The 26,347-nt window shown below is 47.1% G+C and overlaps 12 protein-coding genes across 12 annotated transcripts, besides 2 other annotated features; 7 read left to right on the top strand and 5 right to left on the bottom strand.

Moving 5' to 3' along the window:
* Window positions 1–464: 464 nt before the first annotated feature.
* On the bottom strand, window positions 465–2,492 carry UA08_00893 (hypothetical protein; the record flags this gene model as incomplete). Its single annotated transcript, XM_020260749.1, has 1 exon — window positions 465–2,492. The coding sequence occupies one exon, from the start codon at window positions 2,490–2,492 to the stop codon at window positions 465–467; it is 2,028 nt and encodes a 675-aa protein (XP_020124449.1).
* Window positions 2,493–3,095: 603 nt separating this feature from the next.
* Window positions 3,096–4,781, top strand: UA08_00892 (hypothetical protein; the record flags this gene model as incomplete). The annotated part of the gene is made up of 1 exon (XM_020260748.1): window positions 3,096–4,781. One exon carries the CDS (start codon window positions 3,096–3,098, stop codon window positions 4,779–4,781), a length of 1,686 nt encoding a protein of 561 aa, XP_020124448.1.
* A 347-nt stretch (window positions 4,782–5,128) lies between these two features.
* On the bottom strand, window positions 5,129–6,796 carry UA08_00891 (hypothetical protein; the record flags this gene model as incomplete). The annotated part of the gene is made up of 1 exon (XM_020260747.1): window positions 5,129–6,796. One exon carries the CDS (start codon window positions 6,794–6,796, stop codon window positions 5,129–5,131), a length of 1,668 nt encoding a protein of 555 aa, XP_020124451.1.
* Window positions 6,797–7,619: 823 nt separating this feature from the next.
* On the top strand, window positions 7,620–8,435 carry UA08_00890 (hypothetical protein; the record flags this gene model as incomplete). Its single annotated transcript, XM_020260746.1, has 1 exon — window positions 7,620–8,435. One exon carries the CDS (start codon window positions 7,620–7,622, stop codon window positions 8,433–8,435), a length of 816 nt encoding a protein of 271 aa, XP_020124450.1.
* Window positions 8,436–9,037: 602 nt separating this feature from the next.
* Window positions 9,038–10,448, bottom strand: UA08_00889 (hypothetical protein; the record flags this gene model as incomplete). The annotated part of the gene is made up of 7 exons (XM_020260744.1): window positions 9,038–9,301; window positions 9,666–9,699; window positions 9,761–9,925; window positions 9,978–10,002; window positions 10,132–10,180; window positions 10,243–10,263; window positions 10,434–10,448. The coding sequence occupies 7 exons, from the start codon at window positions 10,446–10,448 to the stop codon at window positions 9,038–9,040; spliced, it is 573 nt and encodes a 190-aa protein (XP_020124265.1).
* A 1,070-nt stretch (window positions 10,449–11,518) lies between these two features.
* UA08_00888 (hypothetical protein) lies at window positions 11,519–12,624 on the top strand (the record flags this gene model as incomplete). Its single annotated transcript, XM_020260743.1, has 6 exons — window positions 11,519–11,541; window positions 11,586–11,608; window positions 11,662–11,768; window positions 11,824–11,934; window positions 11,996–12,382; window positions 12,442–12,624. 6 exons carry the CDS (start codon window positions 11,519–11,521, stop codon window positions 12,622–12,624), a joined length of 834 nt encoding a protein of 277 aa, XP_020124266.1.
* A 1,142-nt stretch (window positions 12,625–13,766) lies between these two features.
* On the top strand, window positions 13,767–14,774 carry UA08_00887 (hypothetical protein; the record flags this gene model as incomplete). The annotated part of the gene is made up of 2 exons (XM_020260742.1): window positions 13,767–14,069; window positions 14,133–14,774. The coding sequence occupies 2 exons, from the start codon at window positions 13,767–13,769 to the stop codon at window positions 14,772–14,774; spliced, it is 945 nt and encodes a 314-aa protein (XP_020124555.1).
* Window positions 14,775–14,855: 81 nt separating this feature from the next.
* Window positions 14,856–15,012: a repeat region (Identified by RepeatMasker using a combination of RepBase library and repeat library created with RepeatScout).
* A 410-nt stretch (window positions 15,013–15,422) lies between these two features.
* Window positions 15,423–15,458: a repeat region (Identified by RepeatMasker using a combination of RepBase library and repeat library created with RepeatScout).
* A 700-nt stretch (window positions 15,459–16,158) lies between these two features.
* Window positions 16,159–17,255, top strand: UA08_00886 (hypothetical protein; the record flags this gene model as incomplete). The annotated part of the gene is made up of 2 exons (XM_020260741.1): window positions 16,159–16,366; window positions 16,444–17,255. The coding sequence occupies 2 exons, from the start codon at window positions 16,159–16,161 to the stop codon at window positions 17,253–17,255; spliced, it is 1,020 nt and encodes a 339-aa protein (XP_020124556.1).
* A 633-nt stretch (window positions 17,256–17,888) lies between these two features.
* Window positions 17,889–19,467, bottom strand: UA08_00885 (hypothetical protein; the record flags this gene model as incomplete). Its single annotated transcript, XM_020260740.1, has 2 exons — window positions 17,889–19,252; window positions 19,323–19,467. The coding sequence occupies 2 exons, from the start codon at window positions 19,465–19,467 to the stop codon at window positions 17,889–17,891; spliced, it is 1,509 nt and encodes a 502-aa protein (XP_020124011.1).
* Window positions 19,468–19,760: 293 nt separating this feature from the next.
* Window positions 19,761–21,950, top strand: UA08_00884 (hypothetical protein; the record flags this gene model as incomplete). The annotated part of the gene is made up of 4 exons (XM_020260739.1): window positions 19,761–20,010; window positions 20,068–20,857; window positions 20,917–20,927; window positions 21,235–21,950. The coding sequence occupies 4 exons, from the start codon at window positions 19,761–19,763 to the stop codon at window positions 21,948–21,950; spliced, it is 1,767 nt and encodes a 588-aa protein (XP_020124012.1).
* Window positions 21,951–22,030: 80 nt separating this feature from the next.
* UA08_00883 (hypothetical protein) lies at window positions 22,031–22,909 on the bottom strand (the record flags this gene model as incomplete). The annotated part of the gene is made up of 1 exon (XM_020260738.1): window positions 22,031–22,909. One exon carries the CDS (start codon window positions 22,907–22,909, stop codon window positions 22,031–22,033), a length of 879 nt encoding a protein of 292 aa, XP_020124559.1.
* A 453-nt stretch (window positions 22,910–23,362) lies between these two features.
* UA08_00882 (hypothetical protein) lies at window positions 23,363–25,488 on the top strand (the record flags this gene model as incomplete). Its single annotated transcript, XM_020260737.1, has 2 exons — window positions 23,363–23,371; window positions 23,425–25,488. 2 exons carry the CDS (start codon window positions 23,363–23,365, stop codon window positions 25,486–25,488), a joined length of 2,073 nt encoding a protein of 690 aa, XP_020124013.1.
* Between the last annotated feature and the right edge of the window lie 859 nt (window positions 25,489–26,347).

Here is a 26,347-nt window from a genome sequence, read left to right as displayed (position 1 = left end):
ACGGAAGCTTGGGCCTCTACCCCGAGGAAAAGAACTAATGACGGTGGAACCCGTCTGTATGGCCGTGGTAGCCACTGACGTTGCGTTGAGAACGACGATATGTGATTTGGCTTTCGCAATGTCGTCGCGGGGACGTACATAGGACACGACAACCGGTGAAAATTCGTTGCGAGGGCAAGGAAACACGATGATTGGGAACACTTTTGTGCCCGACAGCATCCGGATGGTGGGCCATGTTCTGTTGGTGAAGCATTGGGGAGGTTTCCGCGCAACGAGGATCGGGGGAGAGAAAAATAGGGAATTGCTGGTCGACGCAGACGGAGAGGGCGGTACAGCCTGGGGGTTTATCGAAGTCAACTCCGAATGAAGGCCGAGGGCTTCATTTCCCTTGATAATACTCGGACATTTATTCTTCGTGACAAGGAATTTTGCTTCTGAAGGAATTGAGAGAGTTATGGTAGCTCTTAACCATCTGCTCGCTTCATCAAATCCATCCACTTAAGTTTTTGCCCATTTGAACTCTGCTTTATCTTCCAAACCCTGTGTAGTTTCTGCACCGCGTCACTGAAGAAATCTAGACCACTCTTCCGCGCCGACTCTTCGAACCACATTGAAAATGATGCCTGCATCTGCAAATCTTCCACTTCGCAACCTGCAATAAATGCGGACCATATCAATTGCGCCGAGCCGAAGGGGCTACTAGAGCTTTCGGTCCCGTCTCGAAACAATGCATCACGAATGAGCTCGATCTTCTGTTGGAGCCTGGGAGCCTCGTGTTCGTAGATCCTTCGATAAAAATAAATCTCAATCGCATTCCGGAGGGCGGTTAATACACGATTTAGTTGATGCTGGTCAACGACACGATGGCGCATTCCAACGTTTCGTACAGCCGGATCCAGATTGTTTAGATCTGTAATACCCTTTTCGATGAGCTTTGCCCAACGCAAAAAGTCTGCCAGGCCAAGCGGATCTGAAGTGCTCTGTGCTTCTGCCGCATCTTTCTCTCTTCCGAGTCGAACAATGAGGGACATAATTAGGACGAACGGCTCAGGGACTCCGAAAATTTCGGGATACAAGGTTGCGACGATTATACCAAGCTGCTCCGATAGTAGATCATTCTCTGCTTCCTCTAAGCTCCTTACTGTGAATATCTCTTGCTCTAGATCCTTCCACTTTGGAAGACGAAATGTTGGGCTATCCTGGCAATGTGTAACTAGACCACTCGTCTCGACTACAGTCCGGACGTGAAGACGATGGGCTGAATTGGGGTCACATATAGTTGTTGTTTCCCAAATTATTCGCTCATAAGCATAGCAATGATGCAGCAGGCGGACCTTGCGGGACTTTCTCCGGTTGAGGCCCCTCAGACGAATGAACTTCTCAGCCTCAAGAAAGTAGCATTCGCACTGGTCTCGATTTGAAGTCGCCAGCTCCAGTTGAATCATTGTCACAAGAGCCATCAGAATGGATTTGTATTTGGCAGTTTTGGGCACCTCATACGCAGAAGACATCATTTGTTGGCAGTGGGTTCGGGCTCGCTGCCTGTACAGCTTGGCTTGATTCTTCATCCAGGTTAGAGAGCCCATGATATTGCTCAAGCTCAGGGCGCTTATTGCCAGGACTCCGTAAAATGTACAAAGGCTTGCATGGTCTGGACACTCGCCAATCGAAAGAGAAGCCAGGCAGTTTTTGGCCTGAGGGACAACAAGAATATGCCACGGTGTCTTGGCGTCACGGAACGGCGAGTAGAAGCCGAGAACATTGGCAGAGTAATGTTTTAGCAAAAATGTGGCATCGGGAGGTGCGGAATTCTGGGCCCCAAGCACAGAAATAAGAGAGTTGACTGCAGAAACCGAGAGAAGAGAATCCCCGGAGGAAGAGGATTGTGGGTGTGAGTAATGCTGGAAGAATAATGGGAGGTGACCGGAAACTAGTTCTTCAACTTCTGGGACGTGGCTTTCGTCAGGGAACCTTTGAATATCGTCATTGCTTGCGAGGTTGGTCCAAAGCTCAGTAACTTGCAAGTCTGAGGCTGGCTGCGGCTCGTCTAGAAATGCACCCACAAGCTCTGTATCGTATGTGGAGTTGTGCCCATCATCATTAGGCGGAATTTCGAAATAATCAGTGTTCTGCGACTCAAGCTGAGATGGGACGCTGGTAGCTTCTTCGGCTGGGATCAAAGGTGGACTGTCGACCGGCGGAAGCGAGCGCTGCACAGATCGAAATACCCCAAAAGGACCTCGAGTGATGGCAATTTCCTGGGAGTTAGAAATATTTTGGCACTCGTCTTCTAGCTGCAGGATCCATTTAAAGGCCGAGCTTGGAGGAATGCTTGCGGTCAGGCTTCGGCTCATGCTCACCCGTTCGGCTTCAGTGAGGACAGTCCGCCTGAAACGCACCTCCTCACCACCACCACCAGTTCTGGAGCCCTTCTCGCCGAAAAAGAGTGACTTCTGGTAGCCCCCACAAGCAACGCCTAAGACGGCGCACATGGCGCAGGTCGGAAGGCCCTCGTCGCACTTGACGTGGCGAGCCCGGCACTGGGCCAGTCAGCACTTGCGGTCTCGATCCAGGGCAGAGTAGATACCGTATCACATCCTCCAAATGAGCGACTCTGTATGCGGTTTAGGTCTGCTGCCGACGTCGTCGCCATGCTGGGCTAGAGCGCCTGCATTACTTGCCTATTCGGTACAATGACTTGACTCCTTGCTGAATGCGGGTCACGAGGGCCCGCTAGACGGATAGAATACCTAGCACAACGGCAGTTTGGCCTCAATATGCCTGCTGGTGAAGTGCAGCGAGCGCGTCGTGAAGGGAAAGAAGCAACTGATAGAGGGCGAGGTTGCTTATCAGTCCACGTGTGGCGAAACTTTGCTGGGTGGAGCACGCCCTGGGGAGACTTGCCCGATTCTGCGGCCGTCGCGATAGAGTCAGATAAACACCAAAGAGACATCTATTGCCACGGACATCTGTATCTCGGGCGCCTTGCTTATCATGGCATTGGCCGCGCTTCGGGCTATATTATCCCAGGGAGCCAGCTTTCTCCTTGCTCGCCACGCTAGGATCTCCACGTTGACCTGTCCTTTGGATTTGCAATGGATCTCAACAGCGAGCCCAAACCCTACGATGCTGATGCGAAATCTGCCCGCGCCTGGGACACCGAAATGTCTCGAGTCGAGTCCAGCAAGATAGCCGAGCAGTTTGAGCTGCAAGACGGCAATGGCACGCAGAGGAAAATCAAACCCAGACACGCCCAGATGATAGCCATTGGTGGCAGCATCGGCTCCAGCCTGCTGGTGAATACCGGCGAGGTCCTTGCTATTGGCGGCCCCCTTTTCTTGTTTCTATGCTACGTTTTGATGTCCTGCTTGGCCTATGCTATTCTCACAGCCATCATCGAAATCGGAGCATACTTGCCAGTCGCCGGAGGCTCGATGGCCTTCAATTGCAAGCGTTATCTATCCCCCTCTATCGGGTTTGCTTTAGGGTGGCTCTACTTCTACAGCTTTGCCCTCATTATTCCATACGAGGTTACCGTCAGCACCCTGCTGATCGACTACTGGCCGAACAATGTGCCAATTGCGGCTTGGATTACTATCATGGGTCTCGTGATTATTTCTCTGGGCTTCTTCCCCGTGCGTGTGTACGCCGAATCCGAATTCTGGCTTACGTTGGTCAAAGTCGTAATGTTAGTCGGGCTTCTCATCCTTTCTCTAGTCATTATGTGCGGAGGTAGCGATGAAGGGGTGGTCGGCTTCAGGAACTGGGACGGGCATAGCCTTGTCAACGAGTACCTGGTACCCGGGGCAGGAGGGCGATTCACTGCCTTTCTTGAATGCTGGGTTATAGCCGGATTCTCCTTTTATTTTGCCCCGGAAATGCTAGTCCAGTCTGCCGGTGAAATGCACAATCCTCGCAAAAGCTTACCAAAGGCAGCTCGCCGCTATTTTTGGCGTCTGATCTTCTTCTATATCCTCGGAGCACTTGCAATCGGTATTACTTGTCGTTCTGATGCACCAGGATTGCTCTCAGGCGCTGGCAATGCCAATGCATCTCCCTGGGTAATCGCTATTCGTGAAGCCGGCTATGCGGTCTTACCCTCCATCATCAACGTCGGGATTCTTTTGAGCGCGTGGTCTGCGAGCAACGCCTATCTGTACCTTTCCAGTCGAACTCTTTATTCTCTTGCCGTCGCTGGAGATGCCCCGAAAATGTTCAAACGATGCACAAAAAGCGGCATACCTCTTAACGCTGTTATAGCCAGTGCTAGCTTCTTTCTGCTGGCATATATGAACGTACGCGCCGAGGCCGGAAAGGTCTTCAATTGGCTTGTCAGCGTCACCAATAGCTCTGGATTGACTTCCTGGATAGTCTGTTGCATTATATTCTTCCGTTTCCGCAAGGCCTGCCAGGTCCAGGGCGTGACTGTTCCCTACAAATCCCGCTTTCAGCCCTATGGCTCATGGGTAGCCATATTCCTTTTCAGCTTTCTCTTGCTAGCAAACGGTTTCACTGTTTTCTACCCCGGAGACTGGAGCCTGAGTGGGTTTTTGACAAATTACATTGGAATACCCATCTTCATTCTGCTGTGGCTGGCTCATAAACTCACAGTCGGAAGAAATGATCCATGGTTTCTTTCAGCCAGTGAGATTGATATGACAACCAGTCTCCAGGAGATTGAGGCAGATGCAGAGTTGTGCAATAGGATGGACGAAATGGAAATTGAAACGAAGGGTGAGAAGCCAAAATGGTTGAGGGCACTGACTATTCTTTGGGATTAGCGATTCCACAGAACACGTTGCTGGGTTTAAGATCAATTAATCGTGTAAATTCTTCATTCTGTAGTCGTGAGGCTACATACAAGGTCGTCCGACGTGGTGGTGGATTATGGTTCAATTTGTCAATCTGAAACTTTGTATTTATGACTATCTAGCCTAATTTTTGTTATGGAATTTTGTATTAATTCAGTCGGGTTTTCTCTTCTTTCTAAGGCACATACATACATACTTTGGCCTCTAAGTTTGACCAGATAACAGGAAAAACGAAACAGTAAACTGGATTATCACTACATAAATCAAGCATCAAAAGTCATTTCTAATGAAGGGCACTCGACAAAAAGAAAAGTATATCATTTAAATACAATGCCCTGCCAATCTTTCGTTTTGTTCTCTTCACACCTTTTACGATATTCAGGAACACTTCCAGAATACTTAGCAACAAACCTTTGAGATTTCCCCTCCACGTTTGTGTTGACACCAGTAGACCAGCTGTCAACTTCGTTTGACAAAAGGCCTCGACCGCACTCAAGAACATGCTCGCCCCATTGATCACAAGCTTTCTTCGTCGACTCAACTCGCGTATATCCATGTTCTTTGCAATGCTCCAATAGATCCATTGTAACTTGCACAGCGTGCTCGATACTTCGAGGAATGTTTCCGAACGGCTGGTGTGGTCCCAGGATCATAAACATGTTGGGCATATCGTGTACAAGGATGCCCATATTCGTACTTGGTCGGTGGTCAAGCCAGATAGCACGTTTCCCCTTTTCTGTAGTGCTAGTTCCAATCAGAGGTCGACCTGATTTTGAGGTCCAATCAACCCGAACAAATGAGCCGGTGATGGCATCAAATCCAGTGGCAAAGATCAAGACGTCAAGCTCGTGCTCTTTGCCGTCTGAGGTAATCATTTTCTTTCCCGACACGGTTTCCAGGGGTGTCTCTTTGAGGTCGACCAAATGTACATTGGGCTTATTGTAAATCTCGAAGTATCCACTCTCAAGAGGCAATCTTCGCGTACCGATGCCATGGTTCTTTGGAATCAGTTTGTCGGCAATAGTTGGGTCGTTAACTCTCGCCCGAATCTTGGCAGCCACGTAGTCCGAATAGAGCTTGTTGGCTTTGTGGTCGACGTACGTGTCACTGAAAACGCTCATCCATTTTCCAAACCCAGGTTCTTCCCAGAGTCTGTCCCATAGCGCCAATCGCTCTTCCTCGGTGACTTCGAGGGACTTTCGGGGGTCTGGGGAGTATAAAAACCCTTGAGGACTATCCGCACACTGCTGTTTGATCGTATCATAGGTCTTCTTATACCCTTGCATCTGCTCTTTGGATATTTTGTAGTTGCGCAGGGGAGCTGCCCATTGTGCCGTTCGTTGGAACACTGTCAGAGACTCGATGCTTGGTTCCTGGGCTACGGCCGTGCATGTTTGGATGCCCGTAGACCCTGTGCCTATCACACCAACACGCTTCCCCTTGAGATCGCGGCTGAGCACGAAGTCCTTGGGGAACCGAGAGGTATGGAATGCCTCGCCAGCAAAGTTTTCGATATTTGGTATTTTTGGTACGGAAGGATTGGATAGAAGGCCCAGGCAGCTGATTAAGAATCTCGCTCTATATTCTACACCATCCGAATCCATGAATAGCCAAATGCCTTCGTCATCTAGCCAGTGTGCAGACTTAATGGTAGTGTTGAATTGAATGTCGCTGTGAAGCTCGTTCTTCTCGGCGAAACGTTCGACATATCTAAGGATTTCTTTCTGGGAAGCAAAAGCCTCGGACCACTCCCACTCTTGCAGGAGCTCCTTGTCACAGAATAGGTGATACGAAATGGATTCGGAGTCGAAGCGCGCGCCAGGATAGCAGTTCCAATACCAAGTGCCTCCTACACTCGGAGCGGATTCAACGACCCTGACAGTCCAGGAAGGGAATCGCTTTCGGATGTGGTATAAACTCGACAGGCCGGAGAGACCAGCGCCGATTATAAAAACATCGTACGGGACAATTTTCGCAGGTGCCATCGTGCACGTAGGAAAATGAACGGTTTGATTTAAAGGGCTTTGAAACAGTGGGAGTAAGACAACGACAATAAATAGAGTCAACTGAGAGATAGAGAGATAGCGAGAGTAAAGAAATATTCTCAGAACATATACATATGAGACGTCGTGCTAATGGATCTAAATTACTCTTGCCTGTTGGGTTTATCTCATGCAATTCTCGGAGCGAACACGATTCCACGACTTTCCTGTCGTGCTCATCACCATGCTCATGCGATCAAAGACGTGTGTTTGATATTGTACTTTGGGAAGTTTTTACCAGGGGAGGCGGGATGTCCCAAGTTATGAGTACTCCGTAGAGATAAGAGTACATAAGACTTCCTTATCCGACACGTCTATCAGCAGGCAGAAGCAGATCGGCTAATTCTGTACGTGCCGGCAATGCAGAAACCAGCCCAGTAAGGTATCTAAGGCTGAATATAGCTCATGTTAGCGTAGCCCAGTTGAGGTTATCGAGCAGTTGCGGGCCCTAGTCTGGGGATAAACTTCCGCTTTGGAATCCAAGGCATGTGGGCTATCGTCGACGCCTGGCAAATGCTAAAGTCCTATTGTTAGATCACTTTACTCTTCTATCAGAAGATAAAGCTTATGTGGGGGGGGGGCTTTTCCTTTTCATTTCCAAAAAAAAAGAGAGGTAAATTTGGCTTATCATTAATGAAAATTGTCTCCTATTTAAGAGCAACTAAATACAATGGCCAGCCGCCCAATTTGATTCCGAAGAGATAAACGCAAAAATCCTGGCAATCAAAGAGCGAGCGAACAAAGGCAAAATACGCAAACAAGCACAATGGATATCTCAGGTATTGCTTTGGTTACTGGAGCAGGCTCTGGTATTGGCAAAGCCTGTGCTTTGACATACGCAAGAGACGGCTGTGCAGGTCTGGCATTGCTGGACATCAATCAAGACGGCCTGCTAGCAACCAAGAAAGAAATCGAAGAAAAAGCCTACACACCAGGCGGAAAGCCGCTTCGAGTTGAAACCTATGTTCTCGATGTCGCCGACGAAGACCAAGTCAACCAAACTTTCGACAAGGTCGTCAATGCCTTCGGCCGAGTCGATTACGTTGCTAGCGCCGCCGGTCTTGCATTCAAACATAAAGGCGGCATCGCTTACGCAAAGACAGAAGACTGGAAGCGTGTCACGGACGTGAACATTAATGGAGCATTCTTTGTTTTGAGGGCAGCTACCAAACAGATGCTGCAGCAAGAGTGCATCCTATCAGTCATAGACGGTCGTCCATTGCAACGCGGCTCGATCGTCAACTTCGGCTCTATTCAGGGACACATTGCAACGCCTCTATCTACATCTTATGTTGCATCGAAGCACGCTATCATCGGTCTGACCAAGACAGCATCGGAGGACTACGCGAAAGATGGTATTCGAATCAACGCCATTTGTCCGGGTTATACCTACACCCCGATGACACTGAACTCACCTGAAATTCAGAAAGTCATGGAGGAGAAGGTTGCAGTTATGACTCCAATGGGAAGAGCTGCTATGGCTCAGGAGATTGCCGACGGTGTTATCTATCTCTCAGGGGGCCGCAGCTCATATGTGACTGGAACCTCTCTCTTCGTTGATGGAGGCTACATGCAGCGATAGACTTTTAGACGTTGGATATGATAATTATGTTGCTAAGTAAAATCCCCATTGAAAATTTGGTTGTGATCATGGTAAATTGAGCTTCAGCCACTCATTTGGTTTCAAGTATTCCTTCTTTATCCGGGTTCACTTCTGGTACAGTAGGGCGTTTGCCATCTCGGGATCTGTACAGATCGCGTTGCTCCAAAATGATTACATACAGTACAGTAACTCACTCGGACCGGTCCAAGATCTGGCTGGTTTCCTCACATGGGATATAATACATAGATCTCCTAGAATTAGATGATAACTTGCTTATTCGAAGAAAAGATCCATACATGGGCTCACACTTGAAGCGACTCAAAGCTAATAACAAATTAGATTAACACTTGTGTTCAAATTGAATTTAAACCCTTTTTTTGAACCAATTTGAACTTTTTGGGCCGCTGCGACTAAATTTTGGACCAATGGGATCGGTCTTCAGGCGCGTTGCCCCACTCTGGGGAAACCTGCCTTTTCCGTTCGGGCCTTATCTTCGCCATCCTTGTATGTTACTCACACGCGTCCAGGCGGCCTTGTTTTGGCTTGATGCACAATGAATTGTATTCCCTCAGGGTAATCAATCAAGCCGAATCAGAGCTTCGCGCCGTGTCGTCTGCGTCCAGCATATGCTGGATACTTTTGTTAGGGAGCCAGTTCTCTGCTGGAATGATCCACCACGAGATGAGCGCAAATACTGTGACGATGGCCATAATCACCGGGGCATAATTCAGTGTGCTAGCTGAGATGGGGAAGATGTATGGCGAATACAGAACCGCAACAACCCAGGCATTCCAAACGACTGAAATGGCCTGAAACAGCCCAAGCTCCAAGCAGGCTTTGGGAAGCTTTTGGGAGTGAAGAATAGGCGACCAAAAGAAATTAATCCATAGGCAGCTGCTAGCAAAATCTTGAAGCACAAAAGCAGTCGACACGGAGAAGATCCATTTGAAGTATCAAGCTACGTCGTGAGTTAGTAATCTGTGACAAATCTCATTTCCACGGGGGAAACACGACATACGGAGAGTAGATTCCAGATTGCTGCAGCTGCCAACATCGCCTCAGTACAAATCCATTACACGGCTCGGAATTTGACATCATCGGTATCTGCAGGGAAATTGAGATTGAATACGACGGTCTCCTATGAAAACTTAGGAAATTCATCGTCAAAGTCCCCAGCACCACCTATGTAGCAAGCGCCGCCGAACTTACCGAAGGCATGTAATTGACTGCCCCCTGGGTATTGCTTGAGTATGAAATCAGCCTTTCATTGCTCGATATTTTCCGCTTGAACCCAGCTGCCTTACTAGCGCAAAAAGTTGTCCATGCAGTCGTGCTCCACCATGCAACGATGAAACCCAGCCTCTGCAGCCCATAGGTAGATAGACCCAGCAAGAGGCAAAGATGAACATATCTCAGCTATCACGGCAGCTGTGATAAATGTGAAGAGGCAGGTAACCAAGAAGCTTGTCCTGGATAGTCGTTAGGGCAAGAAACTTCATGTAGATCTTAGGCGAACCTTACCAAAAAGCCAGATTACCACCTGCTGCTATACCAGTGGAGAATGTCACTCTAACACTACCAATGAAATATAGTGCAGCTAGAACGATCACGACGGTTATGATGCACAGTCAATAAGAAGACAGGATCACAGTTGAAGACACTAGCGGGGACTTACTGAAATTAGTTGCAAAATTATAAAGATAGTTATAACTTCTCTTCAGCACCTATTTTATATATGCGTAAGAGACGCCCATAGACTCTTTTATATTTGCTAACCAAGACATACCGGTCTATAGCCCAATCGTGCCTACCAGTAAGAGTCAACAATCAAGCTCGCAATACCTCAAAACTTCCTCATCCGACTGATTCACACCGATGTTGACACCAGTCTGAAGAACTTGTGGTTCTTAAGGAGTCGTCCTTTAGTCAGTCTACTGGCGGTCGAAATTGCCTATGTGCTATGAAATCTCCACGTACACCCCTGTACCGCATATTTGAAGAGTCCGCACAAGACTATAATTAACTTCAACCAAGCTAACAAATTGTGGAATATTAACGTTTGATGTCGCCATCGACGCAGCACGGTTTTGGGCTCGAAAGAAGTAAACACCCGTGCCAGTCAGAGAAAGCTCCACGCTTTTTACAATGTTAACTTGACCCGGGAGGAAGCGGTAAACCGTGAAAGGGCTGTATACACCAGTACGCTGCTGCAATATAGCAACAGATTACGCACGTATTAGGACTGAATGAGTTCCGGGGACACGGAACAGTGTATGGCGTGATAGGCTACCAAGGACGTCCCACAACTATATCTCGGGGCCCTGAATACTAATAAATAACCACGTATGGATTGGTTGAGATCCGACTGTGTAGGTCTACTAATCCCTCTTTGCGGCTGAGGGATCAAACTTTCGAAGAAATCAGTAGGTATGATATTGGTCAATAATCTGCTATTTGTGGCTGCCGCCGTCGTGTGTGCTAGCTTTGTGTCGGTGAGTCCTAGTACAATCCGTGTAGGCCTGATTGGATTTTCTGATGGAAGTAAGAGAGTCTACCGTGCGAGATCATCGCCTATAGCAAGCATTCCGAGTGCTGGGCCCTTGGCCACATATTCCCGATATTTATGGGCCTTTCCTCGCGAATTCCGAGGTTTAATCACCCAAGATCTGCCGGATCTTCACGAGAAGCTAGGTAGACACCGGCCATAAAAAAACGTATCGTCATTCTGAGACAGAGGACTTACGCGTATATAGGGCCCTTGATTCGTATATCGCACAACGAAGTATCGTTTTATTCACTTGGCACTTATGAGAAGGTCCACGGAGCTGGAAGCAAGTTCAGGAAAGATCCTAAGGCCTACGGAGGCTTTGTTCAAGGTGGCCATCCAGCACTTTTCTCGGTGATGTCAGCATGTCTCCGTCCCATTGGTAACTGAAGGTGGACTGCTTTCTAAGTGTTTTCAACCTACAGTGATCCAAGCGAGCATTCGCAGAGACGGCGACTCATGGGTCAGCTCTATAGTCGGAGCAAAATATCTAATCTTGAAGGCCTGATGGTCAAGCATGTTGCGCATTGGGTTAGATGCGTAGGTGCCGATTGCTCCAAGATTGACTTAATGTCGGCTTGTAGAGCTCTTGAGGCCGATATTGTTTGTATGTGGAACGATTGGCTTCCAAGTGGAACATGCACAACTGACGAAATTCAGCCGAATTCAGTTTTGGTACAGCCATTGGTGCTATCAACGCGTGGAACGACATGAAGGAATTGAGCATGGTAACTGTGAATGATGAAATGGCAACTTGGATGCCACTTGTGAGTTTCGCTGGACGTATGATGTTGAATATATAGATCTAACGCTCTCCAACAGTTCACTAATTTCCCTGGCCTTTTTAACATATTAAGTATGTTCAACTTTGCCCTCAAGTGGGCCACTGGGTATCAACTCCCAAACAGTCAGCATATTCAAGACTTTCGAAATGTGAGTACCCGGAATCAAACAGAGTAGTTACCAGTCACACTCGGCTTATGTGAACATGCAGTGGGCTGAAAGCGCTTGGGCCAGTGCTCTTACGGAAGACACTTCATTTAAATCCAACTTGATATATACGTTGACACAATCGGGTCTGCCTCCAGAAACAGCGCTCTCTGAGGCCAAAGAAAACCTTGGCCCGGGAACGGATACTACTTCCGCAACTCTGGCGCACATTATTTGGGCCCTTGGCCAGAACATTCGATTCCAAGATCAATTGTATGAAGATCTTGAAAGCATCGGCTTCCCAACATCAATTGCCAGTCTAGAAGTGGTACCAAAACTACGAGCATGTGTGAAAGAAGGCATTCGCTGGGCCGGCGCTGCTGCGGTTATGTTGCCTCGAGTTGTCCCACAAGGCGGAGTCGAGCTTCATGGGAAGTTCATCCCTGAAGGAGTGAGTCTGTTCATCATATTCTGGTACAAATGCTAAAACTACTAAAACTAAATTCTCAGATTATTCTGTCGTCTTCTCCCATTTGGTACCTACGCGATCCTATTGCGTTTCCAAATCCTAAAGAATACAACCCATATCGATGGCTCACGCCAGACGGATCTGAAAATAGCAAGAACCAGTTGAGAGACGACTTTTATATACCCTTTTCAAGAGGAGCGAATACATGTATTGGAGCACAGTGAGCTATCCTACACAAAGCCAGTCTTCTGTTTGCAAAGTTCCGCTGACTAGCCAGTTTCTCTTACTATGAGCTCTACGTCTCTTTGTCGCAACTCGTTAGAGATTACCGCATTCATATAACAGAGCAATCCCAAGCTCTGCATCGGTGTGTCAACCACAATGCAGCAAACGTTGATTGGAAACCTGTACCGCTTCCCTCAAGAAAGGAATTCGTGGCCGCAGTTCTGACAGATCGCCTGAATGTTACGCTGACACCGAGATGAAGCGGTCGCAGAAACTTGTGAAACTAGTTTAAATATATTGTGTGCTTGGCTTGGAAATATCGTCTCCAAGTAGTCAAGCCAGAGGTGGAAGCACGGTCATGGATATAGCCCCTTTGTCTCCCATTAATACCAGGAGAGTCTGGGTATAACAAATTGAAGGGTCCCTTCGATCCCAAATCATGTGCATAGAATCTATTGTATTATAGCATGAAGAACCTTCTGGATTACTAGTATACATGACTATTCAGATTAGAAACATCTCCTATTTCTAATTTAGACATAATTAAGATTCGGAGAGGCCTTCTGTTCGTTATAACCTGGCTCTACTACAGTTCTATACTTGTCAAGTCCGGTGAAACTGACCTCTTTCATGCGAGGATTGATGCTGTATCGCTGTCTGCGAGTATATGAATGGGTAACTGAACTTTGCCAGCAAAATTTGAGAACATCGGAGAATAAAGAAGACCGAAAAGACGGTAGGTAGGAACAATAAGTTAAATGACCCAGAGATAACCCCGTTTGACATTTTTTCTGAAGCCTAAGAGCCGGTACGCCCTTCCGGTTTCTCTGAGCTTTAAAAAATATCCTCAAGTCGTGCATATTTTCGGACTAAATTTTGAGCTGTCGGTCCGGATCTAGGTTTCCCCATACTGGGGAAACCTACCATTTCCGTTCGGTCCTTATCTTCACACCTTATCTTGGCCTATTGCATGCTGCAAAGTGGTGCTTCATGCTCTACTAGGAACAGCCATGGAGATTACTGCTTTGACCGAGGGAAAATGTTTCGTCCATAGGCCGGATCGTAAATATATATATGGAGGATTTCCAAGGTTGCTTTCTTTCTTCACTTTTGAACATCCATTATATGAGCTACTCAAACAATGTCTCAATCAGTGAGCGGCAAGACAGCCATTGTCACTGGCGCTGGGAGTGGCATAAACCTTGCCTTTACACAACTCCTCTTGGATGGAGGTTGCAATGTTGTTCTAGCTGATCTGCGGTTACGGCCCGAAGGCCAAAAGGTGGTGGATGCTTATACTTCACCAGCAGAGGGTCTTGGCAGAGCGGTGTTCCAAGAAACAGACGTTCGATCTTGGAAGCATCTAAATCGCATGTTTGAAGTCGCGGAGCGAGAATTTGGGGGTGTTGATATTGTCTGTCCAGGCGCTGGCGTTTATGAACCGGTATGTAATAATCACCTAATAGTATGTACCCACCAAACGTTACTGATCGTTGGTTACGTATAGCAATGGAGCGGCTTCTGGTTCCCACCTGGTTGCCCAGAAAGCAAAGACGACGTCGAAGGTGACGGATATGCGCAAATTGATGTCAACTTCGTCCATCCAGTACGCACAAGCCAGCTGGCCGTCGCCAGATATCTGAACTCGAAGAAGAAGGGCCCAAAGACTCTAGTCCTGATCTCCAGCACCAGTGCACAAGGAACAAGCTTCTCCACGCCCATTTACGATGCAACAAAACATGCCATAAGTGGCTTTGTGCGATCGATGAAGCGTATTGATACGATAGGTATGCGTATAGTGGCTGTGGCACCGGGCATCACAAGAACTCCCATGTACGTTGAAGATGCCGAGAAGATTATTATGATTGATGATGAACGGGATGTGTGGATTGAACCCAAGGAAATTGCTGCAGTCATGCTAGCATTGGTGGAGAAAGACGAAATCAATTCACGGTTTGGCGGGACAAATGACGGAGAGAGCGTTCCAATTGAGAACGGCACAATTCTTGAGGTATCCAAAGGACATGTAAGATCTGTTAAGGCTTTCCATGATCCTGGACCAACTGCTCCAGGAACAATCGCTTCTAATCATGATGCATGCGATGAAGCTTCCATGGCTCTGCTTAAAGAGGGTTGGGGGGCGAACTGAAAGCGAAGAGATATTTCGAAGCCAAATGAGAGCATTTGTATGTCAAAGTACCACGATAGATCCTAATGATATGCAATATGATCCTCTTCCTCAATCCTCCTACCACATACGACCATAGGGTGTGGAAAACAGGGCTTCCCGTCCGCTCAGCCGTACTTAAGCCACACGCCGGCCGGTTAGTAGTTGGGTGGGTGACCACCAGCGAATCCCGTCTGTTGTATGTATTTTTGCTTTTTTTACGTATCTTTTTTGCTTCTTAGTCCTCTTGAATAGCAGTGGCAGGGACAGGGCAGAGGAAGGAAAGATGTGAGGGAGGTCGAGTTGACATCGTTGTTCAGATTTAGGCTTCTTTTCACCCTAGAAAGGATATGAGAGACTAGCTTGGCCAAAGAATTAAAGCGTCACGGCTTGTGTTACAATAGTACCATGTTGCATTTCATGGAGGTCATCAATCCTATCCTAGATCTTGCTAGTTTCCGTGCAGGATGAAGTGTCATAGCAGCCGATCTCAGCACACTCAAGATTATACTTTATCATATATTAGATTGAGAAAAATACTTGGCCTATTTTATTGAGTCTGTAATTCATATCAAGCAAGGTTGTTTGTTAACTACTTGGAGACAAGATAATAGATCATGCATGTCATCCGATTAGGACTAGGGCTAGGGCTAGGGCTAGGGCTGGTGATCTGGAAGTTTTCACAACCCTACCATACTTTCTTTGTAAGGTTTCCTGGGCAGGATAACGTGCGTAAATTAGACATTACCAATTATATGAACCACATGACCCAACATTTGCCACATTCCACCAATATCGGTAGGTACTGCATCAGTGCATCAACATGTAGGTCGGTGAGAGTTTCCGTTGGTGGTTTAGGAGGACTGATAAGTTAACATAGCGGTTTACGGATTACTAAGCGGTACCTCTTTTTTTCTCCTATTAATCTAGTATTTACCCAGGTTTGATTGGTTCTATAGGAAAAAATAGGAAAATATATAGAAAATGAGGATTTGATCTAACTAGGGTTAGCATTTTGTAACTACGAAATTATAATTTCGGCATAAAATCAGCTCCTTATCTGGAAAATAATTAGAAAATATTTTCCAGTAAAGAATGCACGTACATAGAAATTGCCGGACGGCAAGTGATAGCGAAAAGGCCTTGGCCCTCTCTCCACCACTAGAAGCTTCTCCTCCTCAATCCATAAACAAATAATGCAATCAACATCTCGCAAGGACTAGAGTCATTATCTCGAATCTATTGGGCTTTTCTATCCATACTCAGTGCGATGTTTGAAAGCAATTACTTTTGAGCCATCAGATTTGCGGGTTTGACAATTCAGCCATATTCTTCTATATCTTATAGAAGCCACAAATAGTATACCATGTCGGCGGATTCAACTATTCCCAACTTCCGAATTTTGGTAGTCGGTGCTGGGGGTGTAGGAACACTGGTCTGCGTCGCCTTGGAAAGGTCCCTACAAGCGTCCGTAACAGCAGTTTTACGATCCAATTTTGATCAGGTCAACAGACATGGGTTTGAGATAGAATCCATTGATCACGGAAAACTGTCTGGTTGGAGACCTAGCGCAGGTATGATTTGTGGATTTTATATCTTCATTTATCTATGTATATACAAAAACGGTCGAACTGATGAGACGTGCTAATAGTTGTGAATTGCATACCCTCGGCTGACCCCTCTGAGCCTTTTGAATACATTGTGGTCACTATGAAGAATGTCCCAGAGACCACCGACTTACCCTCTATTATTGGGCCGGCAGTTAAACAGGGCTATACTACCATTGTTTTGATACAAAACGGTCTGTATATCGAAGAAACTATTGCCCAAGCGTTTCCCGCTTGCGTTATACTTTCTGGCGTAAGTTACGTCAGCGCTCATGAACGCAATGGACATGTCGTGCAAGATAGTCGTGACCGCCTCGCTCTTGGAGCCTACCATAGCCCTAGTTTGGACAACGAGTATGAGAATTCAAAGCTAAGGGAGTTCTCGTCCATCTATGGAGCCGCGAAAGTCAAGGTTGAAATCGTGGAGGATATCGTTCTTTATCGGTGGCGGAAATTGCTGTGGAATGGGACGTTTAATACGATGTGTGCTATTACCCAGCTTGACACTAGTGCAATCCGAAGGTTTGGTGAGCATACTATGATTAGGCCAGCTATGACTGAAATGGCGGCAGTTGCAAAGGCGGATGGCTACGACCTGGGAGATGATATCGTGGATGTGATCATTGACTCGATTCCGGAAGGACTATCCATTCGTCCCAGTATGCTTGTTGATATCGATAAAGGAAATCCAATCGAGGTACAGGTGATATTGGGTAACGCTCTGCAAATAGCAAGGAGAAGGGGGGTTCAGACCCCTATTCTAGATAGCACTTACCAGTTTCTCAAGCTGATACAAGCCAGACTCCTAGCTGCGCGAGAGTACTTAAGTGCTTCTATAGAATCTTCCCATCGCTGAAACTCTAAAATTGAAGCAAACCCAGAGCATTTTTCTTGGCAGATAACTTCTCATTATAACCAAACTCTCTTGAGTCGTATTTATAGCCTCTTTCTAGTAAATTAGCAAACAAGATGACAAGTAGAGCGTCTGAATTGGTTCGACGCTGGCCTATGCCTTTTGTATTACGGATATAAATGTTTTTTCAAACCAGAAACTCTTGCAGACTAATTTTGACGGGCCATTGATATGAGTATCTTTTCAAAGAGTCAAAATATAGTAAATGGCTATCTCCTATCCAAAAATTCATTACCAGAAAAAGAAAAAAAAGATACTCTATACACTTCTGCAGCTGATGAAGGCAAATTTGCATTGTATTTTGCACACATGAGGATGGATTACGACTAGGAGCCTCATACACATATAGTGATCGCGCTAGGGGCCTGCGCTATGCAACAAATCGATCAGCATCTAGATGGGGAGGCCATTCCACGATCCACAATCATCCCTCAATCTATATTTTCCCTATCTCTCATTTCCGTCCCTCTAAAAGGTTGACATATGCAAGGCAGAATACCGCCAAAGTCCTGACAATCTTTGAGCTGGCCCCTATCTTTTTTCAACTGGATATGAATAGCTGTACCAGCCGTTTCCTCAAGTAAAGTACCGGAACTTGGGTGACTTCTCGCCCTCTGTGAGCTCAGAAGTGTCGACATCCTGAGCACGCAGCTTAACGCCCTGTATCCTGTTTCTACGACGATTCTCTGCCTTCATCCAACATCCCAAAAACAAGACGGAAATCATCGCAATGACATTGCAGCAGCAACTCACGATAAGCGTGGGGATGTACTTCGGTGCATACTCCTTACGAAAAGTAGCAGCCGCCATGATTCCCGCCAAGTTGCCCAGGCCAACCAGAAGACCCGTAGTAGCAGCACGGCTGTTTTCATCCAAGTTGTTGTTATTATGCCACGACTGCACGAGACACGAAGGGATGTAGGAACCAGCTGCCATGAGAAAGCATGCGAAATATGCGACGCCTTTATGTTTTAGCACATCGATGGTAATGAGAATGATCATTCCAATCAAAGAGAGAAGGAGAGCACCGAGGACATGGAAGGTGCGTTCTTGAAAGTAGTCTGATGATTTGGCAACGACAAGAAGAACGACGAAGCCAACAGCATTGGGGGCGACAGTCCATAAGTTAGTTTTGATAACATCATATCCGAGGCGTTGCACAATCTGCGGCAGGAAATTTGAGGTTGTGGCGAAGGCTACAGGGTATGTGAAGGCAGCAATGCACCATAGCCCAAACTTCCAGTCGTTCCAGATCATAAAGCAGTCCTTCAGATTGAAGGCTACTTCGACTTTATTGGAGGCGTCACGGAGCATACGTGTTCGCGCCGCAGCCTTCTCACTCTCGGTCAGGAACCAAGCTGATGCAGGAGATGCGGGCAGCCACCAGAAAGAGATCACGCCAAGGACCACCGTCAAAAGGCCCTCAATCATCATCAGCCATTGCCAGCCATGGACATGGGAGTCTCGGATTTGGAAGACACCGTAAGATATGAGACCGCTGAAAGCAGCCGCTAACAAGGCGCTGCCGAAGAAGATAGCCACACGGAAACCAAGCTCAGATCGCTTGTAAAACAGAGTAAGGTAAAAGACTACTCCGGCAAAAAAGCCGGCTTCACAGGTACCAAGGATCAGACGAAGTACCAATAACCCGGCGAAGTTCTTGGCTGCACACTGCAGTGTGGCGATCGATCCCCAGATGACCATCAGAGTTGACAAGGTTCTTTTGGCGGAGAATTTCTTGGTGAGCATGTTGAGAGGCAGGTCAAGGGTGCCGAATGGGATATAGAAGAGTAGGATCAACAAGCTATAGTCATTGCCCACAAAGCCGAGGTCTTTTGACAATCCGTCCGTTTCGGCATTGCCCAAGTTTGAACGGTCAACAGAATTGAAGAAATACATGACCGAAAGAAAAGGCAAGAAGTAGGTGTCTAACTTGTGTACTGTTGTGGGCACAAGTTAGAACTTCCGGGTCGCCAAATGTCAAATGATGTCTCCGGGATTGCAACTCACCATATGCTCGCTCGGCCGCAGGATCAACTGTGACCACATCGCCAGATTCACTGACACCAAGAACAGCCGATTCAACATCTTTCAGGTCGGATTTCATAGATTGATCGCTGGACTTTTCAGCGACTAAGTCCCCGGAGTTGGCCATGGGACAAGGAAATTCAACAAAGAAAAGGCCAAGTAGTCATTCAATATTCAAGTATGCGAAGTCCCCTAGGCTACGAAACAGGGCCATATGTACTCATTTCTTTTATTTCCTCTGGATCTATGACAGTAGTTAACTAGGTATTATCTAATACGGGAGGAAGGCTTCGCCGACGTCGGTCCGCGTTTCCAAACTTTTTCAACTACATCTCGGCCAGGCTTTCCCTCTATCATCCATTCAACCACCCGCCGTAATTTGACTGATAATGGATTCATTCTGAATCTGCGAGAGATAATATGCGCGATTTCGGAAGGGGTCCATCGCGTGCACGACTTCGCTCCTTCAGAGGCTGTCCAACCTGTCGGAGACGCAAGGTCAAATGCGACGAAATTCGTCCTGCATGTAGCCAGTGCTGCCGTGCTGGTATCATCTGCGGTGGCTACGAGGTTAAGATTCGTTTCGTACACTTTACGCCTGATGGTTCTACATTGTCCGATGACACAGGTCAGGCCGAGGGTGGCCATGTCCGTCGTTTGCTCCTCACCGGTATGGATATGGAGGCCTTGATTCTGACTAAAAGCAGCAGAGACTAACTTTATACAGAGGTGGAGCAAGAGTCCATGTCCAGGCAGATGCAGGAACTGGTTCAGGAGCATGAGCTTGACCAGGTGCTGAATGATTTAGATACCGATTGTGAGCTACAAATAGACGGGCTATACGAGCGCGGTCCATTTGTTTTGTTCCAGGTGAATAATAATAATGATTCATTCGACGTCCCCGTCAGCCTTTTATTACCACACGCGAGTCCTGTGGATACATATTTAGGATATGACTCCAACTCTCCAGCGATTGACTCAACCGCCATAAGCACAGCGGACGTACTCATGTCAATGGAAGACATACTCGTCGATGTTAATTCGCTTAGCGGTCTCAGTTCTGGTTTGAATCTCACACATGAGCCTGTAAATGCCTCTTTTATTACTAGCTCGTCACCAGTGAACAATCTTCGACCCGCGTCGCCTTCTCGATTTGATTTTCGTGTCGGGTTTGACCATGATGGAGAGATGGCGGCTTCGGTTCTCACCAAAGCACGCTTCCTTCTAGACCACTACAAGTCTCAGATGGGAAAGCTATTCTCTCCACTGAGGGTGCAGAAATCACCGTGGAGCATCTTACACTTTCCAAGTGCCCTCTCCGCTTTTTCTGAGTTGAGTATCTTCAAGAAGACAACCCATGCCAAAGCCTCTCTTTTTTACTCAATACTGGCTGTCAGTGCCTTTAACTGGGATAAATTGGATGTGGAACAAAAGGAAAATACCACTTATTGGTGGATGACCGGAGAACATTTTAAATGCCTGGCGGAGAAGGAGCTTAAATGGGCCTGCGAGTCCGAGTTAGTTGGCCACAGTAAATCAAAATATAAAGATATTTTGATGGCAATATTGACCATAGTTACTATCTCTGTGAGTTCTTACTCTTACAAAAAATACGCGCTGTATACTAATTCGAATGGATGCAAGGTCGTTAATGGCCAACAGGCAGAGGCTCGCTCATTCCTGCTTAATGCCGAAATGTTCATTAGTCTTCGGGGTGTGCCTAAAGTGAAAAAGTCCAGAAAGGTGAAGCTGCTTCACTATATCTACCTATTTTTGCGTGTCATTGAAGAAAGCACGCACATATATCCACGAGGGAAAGCACCACTATTGCATCCATCACTCTCTTTCAACAAGATGCTATTCCCATCATTGAGGACTCATAGTTTCTTTGTAGGTAGGGACCTTGATGCATCCTGCGGTGGAGACTTTGAGTATGGGCTTTTTGGAGAGCCCATGCATAGAGAAAGTGACTCAAGTTGTGAATTATTCCGCTACATTTATGGTTTCCCACAACAGCTACTGTCCTTCATCTCACGCACTACGTGTCTTGCCAATGAAATAAAGTTACTCAAGGATAGAGATGAACAAGTGACTGCCGAGCTTCAGAGTCATTGCGAAGAGCTCGAAAATGAAATCTGCGATTGGAAGAACGACGAAGAAGATGTTAATAGCAATATGGATATTGAAGATTCTATATCGACGTCTGCTAGGCGTGCCATTATGTGTCACCTGGTCACGGCTATGCACTCTGCTGTTATCATATTCTTCTACCGAAGAGTACGCGGACTCCATCCCCTTTTGCTCCAATCATACGCCGAAAAGACTATCACAAGCCTTGAATTGTTCGAGGAGGAAATGCATAATTTTTGTCTTGTCAACTGCGGAATTGTATGGCCGGGCTTTGTTGCTGCCGCTGAAGCTCTAGAACGAGACCTCCAGGGAAGATTTCACAGGCTTCTGAGAAATTGTGCCAAAACAAGTGGGATGCGAAACTTTGATGTTGCAGCTGAGTTTCTGCAGGATTTATGGAGTCAAAGAGCATGTAGTGACTCAAAGATGACTTGGATGGAGCTTGTCGCAAATCGACAGGTAACACTAGTCATGACATAAAAATAGTATTCCAATTCCACAAGCTGACTGTATGTTAATAAGTCCTCATACGACTGTATGATTGAGCTGTGTCCAAATAGTTATTTGCGAAATTCTCCGTTGCACAGGTAGTCCTCCACTTCGAAGTCCGGTTGGAATTCACGATACAAGCCATCGGCGTCTGAGGTCATTTTAAACGTATATTCTGCTTCTTCCTGCCCTACAACCTGCTTCTGAAGTCCGTTGGAAGCAGCAGCCTCTGCCAGAAGCTGCACCTGGCAACTTCTCTCCATCGAGGTGAATAGATATGCAGCCTCGTCGACGGTCTGGCCCACGGTCAGTAGACCATGGTTCGTCAACACCATCCCCTTGCCTTTCGCTCCCAGCGACTCTGCTAGTCTCTGTCCCTCGGCTTCGTCAAACACCACTCCCCCAAATTGTTTGTATACGCTCTGGGCTTCGCCATAGAATACGCAGGCATCCTGATTGATCATTTCCAATGGCCGGGCAAAAGTCGACCAAGCCTTGCCACATGGAGAATGGGCATGACACACAGCATTGACATCAGGTCTCGCCTTGTGCACGGCACTATGAATGAGGAACCCAGCGGCGTTGACAGGGCGACTCATGTTGCCTCCAATTATTTTCCCATCATAGTCAACGAGAGCCATATCGGAGGCACGCATTAGGCACCACGGACGACCTAGCGGGTTTGTCCAGAATGTGTGAGGGTTCTCTGGGTCGCGAAGAGAGATATGGCCCGCCATCCCTTCTGTGTATCCCTTGCGAGCGAAGACTCGGAAGGCCGCGGCCATGTGCTCAAGCTGGTGAGCACGCTGACTTGCGTGAGAGGGAAAAGACGGGATTCCCGTAAGAGGCGGGCCGCCTTGCGAGAGTGCCTCCAGTGCTGTTTTCATTTTCGGTGCTGTAGGCTCAACGATAGACGTGGAGACTGTGTTGGATGTAGCGTGTGGTGCCATGGCGTGGAGATGAATGATTCTTGCAAGGTTGGAGTCCAAGGAGTATTACGATATTTGAAACCCATTATCCCGCAGCTTCTTCCCACTGATAACTTATATTCTTTCAATTGGGTTCCTGGATTTCCTATTGAACCTTATCGCAGCATTGAGGAAGGTTATACCGAGCACGGGAGACCACTCGGCATTAGGTACTTGATTGTTTTCTTCCCGAACTGAAAATTTCATGGCAACTACAAATGCTTTGACTACAACGAATGATTCATAGCAAATAGCATCCCAATACTTTTTTTTTTCCTTTCTTTCTACCTTTCGGCTTTGTGTTTTCCCTACCAGTACTCTATATTATACATCGGTACTGGAAGCGTCTGGCATTCCTCAGTAATTTCTCGAGCGGCGAGCCCATCTCACTCCAGTATATACTATCTAAAATATCAACGGTTTGCAGTGGCCATCATGTCGGACGTGAGTAAAAATTCTTACACCTCAAGGAGGGCACAGAAGCTAATAATTAATAGCCCACTATCAGAGAACAGAGGGGAACTGAGATCAACCTAGTCGAGGCCAGTCTCCAAGACATCCGACAGGCCCTCGATTCCGGATGCATCACTAGCACAGAGCTTGTAGCTCGCTATTTGCAAAGGATAGCAACTTATGATACGCGCGGGCCGTATCTAAATTCTATCCCTATTCTGAATCCTAGACTTTTTGAGGAAGCCGCAGCATCTGACGAGCGTCGCGCAATGGGCCTCCCCCCACGGCCACTGGAAGGTATTCCTTATACCATTAAGGATGGCTTCAAATATCGTGGCATGCCTGTATCAGCAGGCTCACCAGCCTTTCGTTCGTTGATGCCAAACGAGGACGCTTTTGTCGCAGCGAAGCTCCGAGAAGCAGGCGCGATTTGTATCGGCAAGACTAATATGCCCCCAATGGCCGCTGGAGGAATGCAAAGAGGCCTTTATGGGCGAGCTGAAAGTCCCTATAACCTAGCATACCTACCTGCCGCCTTCAGTTCTGGCTCCTCGATTGGCTCTGCAACTGCGACAGCAGCTAGTTTTGCAGCTTTCGGCCTAGGCACTGAGACCGTATCCTCAGGACGATCGCCCGCTTCAAATAATGGTCTAGTCGCGTATACTCCATCGCGAGGCAAGGTTTCCTGCCGTGGAATGTGGCCGCTATATCCCACTTGTGATGTCGTTGTGCCCCAAACCAGGACAGTGGAGGATATGTTGACCATTTTGGATGTGCTCACCCAGCCCGATAACGTTACAAAGGGTGACTTCTGGAGGGACCAACCATTCTTGAAACTTCCCGAAATGAATTCTGAAATTACAAAGACATACACCACCCTAGCGGACCCGGATGCCCTGCGAGGGAAACGCATCGGAGTTCCTTCAATGTATATCGGGGGTCACGATCCAAAGGCAAAACCTGTCTTTGTCAGTGACTCTGTGAAGGAACTTTGGCAACGCGCAAGAGAGGATATTGAAGCTCTCGGAGCCGAAGTCATTGAAACCGATTTCCCAATTGTTACCAACTATGAAGATGATACTATATCCCAACAACCCAACAATGTCGTGGGCGTTGCAGCTGATTGGAACAATCTAGAACGTGGTAAAATTATTGCCTATGCTTGGGATGACTTCCTTATTGCTAATAAAGATCCTAACTATCCAAGTCTTGACCGCGTTGTCGCTGGCGACATCTTTCCCAAACCTGCGGATTACATACCGGACCGCTTCATTGAGAAGAAAAACATCATTTCTTACGCCTCCCTCCTCGAGCTGGTCAAGCATGAAAGCCGAACATCTCTTTATGATATCCCCGGCATGCATACTGCACTGGTCGCTCTTGAGGCTCAGCGAAAACGTGACTTGGAAGACTGGATGGACAAGCACGGTCTCGACGCTGTGGTTTTCCCCGCCAACGGCGATGTCGGTAAAGCCGACATTGAAACAAATGAAGCCAGCGCTGCTCATGCGCATAAGAATGGCATTAAGTATTCCAACGGTAATCGGGCACTACGCCATCTGGGAGTTCCGACCGTCAGTGTTACAATGGGTGTTATGAGTGATACACGCATGCCTGTCAACCTCACATTTGCGGGCAAGGCATACACAGACAATGAGCTCTTGAAATTTGCATATGCATATCAGCAGGAATCACGACGTAGAGTGGCACCCTGTCTTAGTCCGTCACTAGCCTCTGACTTGATTCCCCTCGACCATCGCGAATGCTCTTTAGAATCAGGAACCTATAATACGCACACCATTAATATCGATTCATCCACCAGAGGTACATCTGCTGGCAAGCTCATGATATCCCTTAAGGGTTCTGTTGCGGGGTTCACATCTGGGAATGTCCCTACCCTTGAGATTTTTGTAGACGGCAGACGTCTTGATCCAGCCGAAGTTCTTGTCGATCATAAAACAGGCCAGTGGACTGCTGATACAGTCTATACCCTGTTTGAAACTAATCCGTCAATATATGGAGTCAAGGCGCTTGCTAGTCAAATAATGGTAGTAGTATTGGCCCGCGTCGCGAACAGGGTTAATGGCAAGTTGATACTTATAGACTAGGCCAAGAGAATAAAGAGAAGGGATAATAATATTATTAACACATCATATTAATATACAATGAGTTGCCTTAGATAATCTCATCTCGCCCAGCAGTGCCCTTTTAAGATACCACCATGCATATACTCTTTAAACATGCCCTCAAACTGTTGACCTAAGTCCTCGCTTTAAGATTCTAAGGAGAATATCCAGAAATCGAATGACGTACTAAAACTCACATTTTCTGACTGGTTGATTGCAATGATGCATCGTCGATTTGTGGGTGCGATAGGCCTACTCCTATAACAAATGCCATAATATCTCGTTCAGTCGACGCGGTAGATATTTTAGGCGGGAACAAATTCATTAGTGCTAGTGCATCAGTGGCTTTCTGGCGCAGCAAATCAATTGAGAATTGAAACCGGTCGTTGAGGTCTGGCGTCGTTTCTCAACCTTCCTACTCACAGCAATGCCATCTGACCAGTGTTCTTTCGCTTCCTCGTCTGGAACCCCACTGTTGGTCCAATCCTTTGCACTGCCAACGTATCGGTGCAGCTCAAAGATAGCATCCTCCTCCGCGCCACGTCGGGACATCAGCTGGCTCAGAGCATGAAGCTGTGCATTGTGGCGCCGCTCCCCTGGCATTGCCTGGATATGTCGAATGGCATCATGTATGCTAACAAATCGGTGATTATCAATGAGCAGGACAAGGCCTTATTATAATCCATCTTTACCGCACCCCAGTCTATTACTGTTGGGTTATTGGAGCGACTCCGGCTACCAAATACCGTTTCTGGCCTGGTTCTGGAGTTGAAAACGTGGTCGGGCAAATTTTCACTACATAAAAACCGACAGAATTTGAAGATGGCGTGTAGGCAGTGAC

The sequence above is a fragment of the Talaromyces atroroseus genome (assembly GCF_001907595.1).
Source record: "Talaromyces atroroseus strain IBT 11181 chromosome Unknown scaffold_0, whole genome shotgun sequence".
Lineage (NCBI taxonomy): Eukaryota > Fungi > Ascomycota > Eurotiomycetes > Eurotiales > Trichocomaceae > Talaromyces > Talaromyces atroroseus.
Note: the sequence above shows the minus strand (reverse complement) of the source record. Positions and strands in the feature narration are given on the sequence as shown.